Source organism: Anarrhichthys ocellatus, unplaced genomic scaffold (assembly GCF_004355925.1).
Source record: "Anarrhichthys ocellatus isolate YVR2014 unplaced genomic scaffold, GSC_Weel_1.0 scaffold4, whole genome shotgun sequence".
Classification (NCBI taxonomy): domain Eukaryota; kingdom Metazoa; phylum Chordata; class Actinopteri; order Perciformes; family Anarhichadidae; genus Anarrhichthys; species Anarrhichthys ocellatus.
Window position 1 is genome coordinate 3,732,194 of NW_022280034.1, and position 5,967 is coordinate 3,738,160.

General features: G+C 44.2%; 1 protein-coding gene across 1 annotated transcript in view; it reads left to right on the forward strand.

Moving 5' to 3' along the window:
- The window catches only part of hs3st3b1b (heparan sulfate (glucosamine) 3-O-sulfotransferase 3B1b), a 19,670-nt gene extending 13,991 nt beyond the window's left edge, over positions 1 to 5,679 (forward strand). The window contains exon 2 of the mRNA XM_031843603.1: positions 2,566 to 5,679. Within this exon, the coding sequence (XP_031699463.1) occupies positions 2,566 to 3,184 (619 nt within the window). The 3' untranslated portion in view covers positions 3,185 to 5,679. The remainder of the gene's footprint in view (positions 1 to 2,565) is intronic.
- The last annotated feature ends 288 nt before the right edge of the window (positions 5,680 to 5,967 follow it).

The window sequence follows — 5,967 nt, forward strand, 5'->3', positions numbered from 1 at the left end:
GGGCAGGGTGGAGAGGGGGGGGGCGGACGGAGGAGAAGGAGGGAGGTGAGGGGGGGGGGGGGTCTCTTCTTGTGGATTTGGCGCTTTTTAAGGGTTTCCTCACCACTTTCTTTCTCCCTCGCTATCCAACCATCTCCTTGTTTTATGCTCCTGCAACCCCCAACACTGGATTTTTGTAAAAAAATCCCCGAGCTTGGATCAGCATAATCTATCACTATGCACATTGTAACTCAGGCCTCCTCCCTATCTCCACGCCGTATTGTCATGTTGAAATCGGATTAGATGGGAAGCCATTTGCCTCCTCTGTGTCGGCTCTGGACTTTTTTTTTTTTTTTTTGTATGTTCGCACAAGGAATGACAAAAAGCTTGCAGGCAGTATCACCATTGTGCATCTCAAGAGAATGGCGAAAAGGCGCGCAGTTTAAGTGAAGCATGTTTGGTTTGTATTCCTTGAAGACATTCAGGAGGGTCCAGCTTGAAGTCGTGGCAGAGAATTCAGAGCGTGTGCTCATGAAGTGTTGTTTGCGGATACCTCCGGGAATGGTTTTGCTGGCAGAGAGATCTGTCATGCTCGTGCATAAAACAACATGCTGTGTGCGTTTGGATTTCAAAAGGCTGTTAATGAGCCTGGACTGGCCAGGCCGAGAGTCAGGCCGGTGTTAAAGATGCAAAACAACACTGCTACAAGCTACACTCACTACACCTCCCGCATGCTTTTAACCCAATGGTGTTATCTCTGCATCTCATCACACAAGACACTTGACTGTTTTTAGTAATAAAACTAAACCGGCTTGTTTATTTACGATCCCAGTCTGGCGCTGAATGAGCTTTTGGGAAACATCTTTGCTCCCCCCCCTCCGTCTACTCCATTCACCCCTCTGATGTGTCAGCGATCAAGAAGATATTATCATAATTAGATCACTGGCACTGCATTAGGATTACACAAATCTGCCAACACCATTTCCACAAGCCATTTTATGGGTTACATGATGTTACCATGGGCCTTTCCCTCTTTCTTGCACACAAATATGTGCATCGACGGAGAGCCGATGTTCCATGAATTAGCCATGAGCTGGATGGACGTGAACTAGATTCCGGCTTTTAGAGTATATTTCTGCGGAGCAGCTGAGGCTCTGGGGGAGAATCAAGCATTACAGACTTCTGAGTGTACGGGATGTGTCCAACATTGTAGTTTCGACATCTTTTACCTTTCTCTGCTCTCTGTGGGATTACACAGCATTTCAATGGGATCGACCACAATAGCAGACAATGGTGTATCACTGCCTCAGCTTGAACAACAAAGGCGAGGCTCAGGGTACAACAGGCTAACAGGACTCTTATCTGCGAGAGCGTGCTCACCCTGATAAGTGCCCTAGGTTATCTCGTCCTTCCTTTTGTTTTTGTTCTCATTCGAGGGCTTCAAACTGCTTCTTTCCTGTTTTTTTTGTCTTTTTGATCCAACTGTTTCCAGTCCACAATGCGAACCCCTCCCATCGAGCCAGCACCAGAAGCACATTTGATCCCGCATATACATCACACATAAGTTTTCTTCCTGGTGCTGGCGGGGGGGGGGGGGGGGAAAAGAGGGAAAGGCAATCCACGTCCCAATGTCAGTCAAACCGCTCTTATCGCCTCTGCCATAATCGAGACGCTGCGGTTGGCCACCGATTGTGAAACCTAATGCAGAGAGAGCAGAGCGCACTCACTTTTCCTTCAAAACCACTTGCTCTCAAGTGCCTCTTGATTATATGTCTGCATGTAACATATCTGTGTGAAGCCCATCAGCCAGTCCGTCACCCAAAACCAAACCCACTCCCGTAAAAAAAGCAAAAAACTGAATCCCTTTCTGAAACAAGTCTCATCATCTTTCAGCACTGATGCATGTTTGATTTCTTATTTCTTTTTACTGGTCGGATGAGGGGGGGGGGGCCCACCATGCCGCGGCTATGCCTGAGTCAGCAAGGCAGATTGAGAGTGGTTTTATTTTGCTCCAAAGGCTGGGAGGGGGAATTTTGATTAGGTCCGACCACTTTGGAACATTACATCCAGCAATGAGGTTGAGGAAAGACAAGCTCGGGAAAGATGCATCACATAATGGAATTAACACGTTAATTTATAGGAAAGAAAATGTATTTAAAGGCTAATTTGAATGAAAATGATAAATAAATTAATGAAAGAAACATAGCAAGTTAGATGTAAGAAGGAAGAGCGCGAATTCAAGAGCCTGAGCAGAGGTGGGAAAACCCAGCTCCTAATATGGTTAAATTCAGGGTCGGCCATGTTTGGTGGAAATTCCTGTAAATGTTTCCCTGTGTTTGATTATGTAGTAAACAAGAGTTCTCTGTCAGAAGTGAGATATCTTATGAGTGAACATGTGGATGTTGGAGAGCTGCCTGCTCTAATACTGTAGGTTTTCAAGCCCTATAATAAGGCTAAACAGGCTCAGTGAGTCATTGATTGCAGAACACAGTACACCCCATCAACTTGATTACATTATGCAAGACGTTGCTCCACCTTACCCTTTTCCTAACCTCCTTTTTGTGCTTTTTTTTTTTCTCCTCCCAGGGAGCTGATGCCCAAGACTCTGGAGGGCCAGATCACCATGGAGAAAACCCCCAGCTACTTTGTGACCAGAGAGGCTCCAGCCAGGATCGCCGCCATGTCCCGGGACACCAAGCTGATCGTGGTAGTGAGGGACCCCGTCACCAGGGCCATCTCGGACTATACGCAGACGCTGTCCAAGAAGCCCGACATTCCCTCCTTCGAGAGCCTCACCTTCAAAAACAGGACTTCGGGGCTCATCGACACCTCGTGGAGCGCCGTCCAGATCGGCATCTACGCCAAGCACCTGGACAACTGGCTGCAGTACTTCCCCATGGAGCAGATCCTGTTTGTGAGCGGCGAGCGGCTGATCAGCGACCCGGCCGGAGAGCTGGGCCGCGTGCAGGACTTCCTGGGGCTCAAGAGGATCATCACGGACAAACACTTTTACTTCAACCAGACCAAGGGTTTCCCGTGCCTGAAGAAGGCCGAGGGCAGCAGCAAGCCCCACTGCCTGGGCAAAACCAAAGGGCGGACCCACCCCAACATTGACCCAGAGGTGGTGCAGAGGCTACGGGACTTCTACAGGCCCTTCAACATGAAGTTCTACCAGATGACAGGACATAACTTTGGTTGGGATTAATGTGAAAATCATAAAAGACAATTTTTTTTTTCCTTCTGTAATTCAATGGCAAGATGCTGAGATATTGCTATATATATGTAAAATGTACAGAAATCTATTTTATAATAATTTATTTTTATTTCTAAGCAATTAATTCACTAAGCTGCCTAACCATATTTGTACATAACATCTGGCCCACGTGTTTTTAACATTCCTCATTTTAATTTTGAATCCTCTCGCCTCCCTCCCTCGTGGTCCTGTAAACTCAGCGGCTTTATCGGTGCTTCGTAATACAGATAATCAGCAATGACTGAAGTAGAAATTAGGGTGGAAAATGAAAAAGCACCATATTACGGGTACAGAGTGCTCACAGAGAAGCGGAGAACACCGATCCATGTGCATCCTCATTCATATGCATCTATACCTTTTCAAACCCTCGCATTGTGAGTGTGATTCTTCTGTAACGTGTTTCACTGCAACACAGTTAAGTTTTCTGCAATCCAATTTTCCTGCACTGGCGTAGGCCTTAGCTGCAGATCTCATGTCCCTTTCCACTCAATAACAGTGAGATCAATAGGCCTAATTGATCCTCATTGTGTCACTCATGCTTAAAGTATACAGCTGCCCTTTCATTCTCAGTGCTCCTGCTGCCTGCTCTAATGAATGACCCATCCATCAAACGGTAAATCCTATCCCGGACCACATAAGGGCCCATGTTAACATTATGCTAATCGGGTAAAGGTAACTGGCGGATCGATTGGGCCTCCGCTCTCTAACTCCCCATTAGAAGCCGTGTTGGCTGAGAGCCAGGCTCTTGCCCTATCCGCTCAGTTCAAAGGTCACACAAAGTCTCAATCAAATTTCCTTGAGAGGCATTTGATTTGTAGAGCAGAGCCGAGCCGGAGCACAGAGGGTCAGGGGAAGGGTGTGTGCCTTGTTTTCACTGTAAGTAAAAAAAAAATAAATAAATGAAAGAAAAAAAAATCTTTGCATGAGGCAGCGGAGGCTTATCTGTCAGGAATCGAGCATACAGATAGAAAAGATGACAACAACTTGGCTTCGCCTCACTGAAATAGCGCTTCTTCAAACAGAAGTCCACCAGGCCCCATCTCAGATCCCAGACTAAAGAGATCAAAGGAAGAGGAAAGGTTTTTGTGAAGCACTCTCAGCACGGCAAGAATTGCCTCAGGCGGGGGAGGTGGGGGGGTTCATTGTCTAACCTCTCTAGTGTAAGAAAACCTCATGTGCCATCGTCCATGGCCTATATACTTTATGCCTTATTCACTCACCCTCACACCTCTATACTTGTTGCCAAAAAAAAAACCCAACCTCCGTGTTGATATTATGTTTCACACAGCTTGATTCGCTATCTCTGCCCCCCCCTCTTTGTTTTCGTCTTTCTACTTGAATTCTTGATATGCAAGAGGGAGAGAATGTGTAGTTATCATTCTTTCATGTGCTGCCCGATCTCTTTGCAGCGGGTGGCACGGTAATATATAAGGGTGCGGGGAGGCGGCCGTGCTATGCTACGCTGTGCTACGCTGTGCATGCTCAATGTGGTGGCCATCATGAAAATGCAGGGATAATGGGAAGGGATTATTAGCATCCAGATGAAGGGCTTCATGTGCTTAAAGCAGGGCCCAGACTGAATGTACACAACCTATCCTCACACTAAAAGACCCTCAAATCAATTTCAAAAGGTCAGATTGTCACTCCGTTTTTAGTTAAAAGTTACATTTGATTGTCTCTCTTTCTTTTTTTTTAAGTTAAGAAAATGCTGTGCCTCTTTAAATATCCAATACAACACAGTTAGCCTGCTCCTGTCATTAAGACGGAGTGAACCCAATTCAGCTATTTCTCTTCCATTTTCCAGTTGAAACCAGCTGCCTGGTTTAGCCTCAAACCAATGTTTGGGAGCAGGGGAGATGGAGGCTTGTTGTAGTTCTATCTTTTACTTTCACTCTGCCTGAGCGATGATACTCCTCGTGAGAAATTATGTAGAGAGAGCCTTCATCCCCCCTTCTCTCCTTCGTGCAATGTTTGATTATTAAAAAGAAAGCATTTATGATGACCTCTCTCGGCAAGCTGTCACACTCTGGAAGGACAGTCTGACATTTTCCCTGTAATTGATGGAGACCTGCATTTGAATTCCGGTCAAGTTCACGTAACTGAGGGGAATATATGAAAACAAACAAAAAAAAACAACTTCTTGCACTCATGGGTTTACTCTGTGTTGCTGCATCGGTTATGGTTGAGTTTTATTCAACCTGTTTTGAGATCTAAAAATGTTACAAATGTTTGTCTTACCCACATATAATATGTATTTAGACTAGCAGATCTGTATGTACAAAAATGAAACATGTAAATCAAGTATTTTGTGGTATGTACATCAAAGGAATTAATTTTACACAATGCAAAAGCAAAATGGAACAGATGTTTCTAGATGATTAAATACTGAACATTCAAAATATTTCTTTGTTTGAAGAAATAAATAAAAAAGTATATATTTTACCAAATCCTCTTGTGCCTGACTTTTATTTCCTTTCTTTTTTGTGGAAAATGACACCCTCAATTGTAAGCATTCATTAAAATCAACACTACCTTTAAGTCCTAAATTCATTACATCACGATTTAAGAAAGAAATAAACCCCATTAAAACTTCAATTTATTTCTCTGGATCATTTAGAGTAATTACAAACACATATATATATATATATATATATATCCAGAAATAGTATGCCCTCATTTGTATGTGTGATTGAAGTTTTAATGGGGTTTATTTCTTTCTTAAATCGTGATGTAAT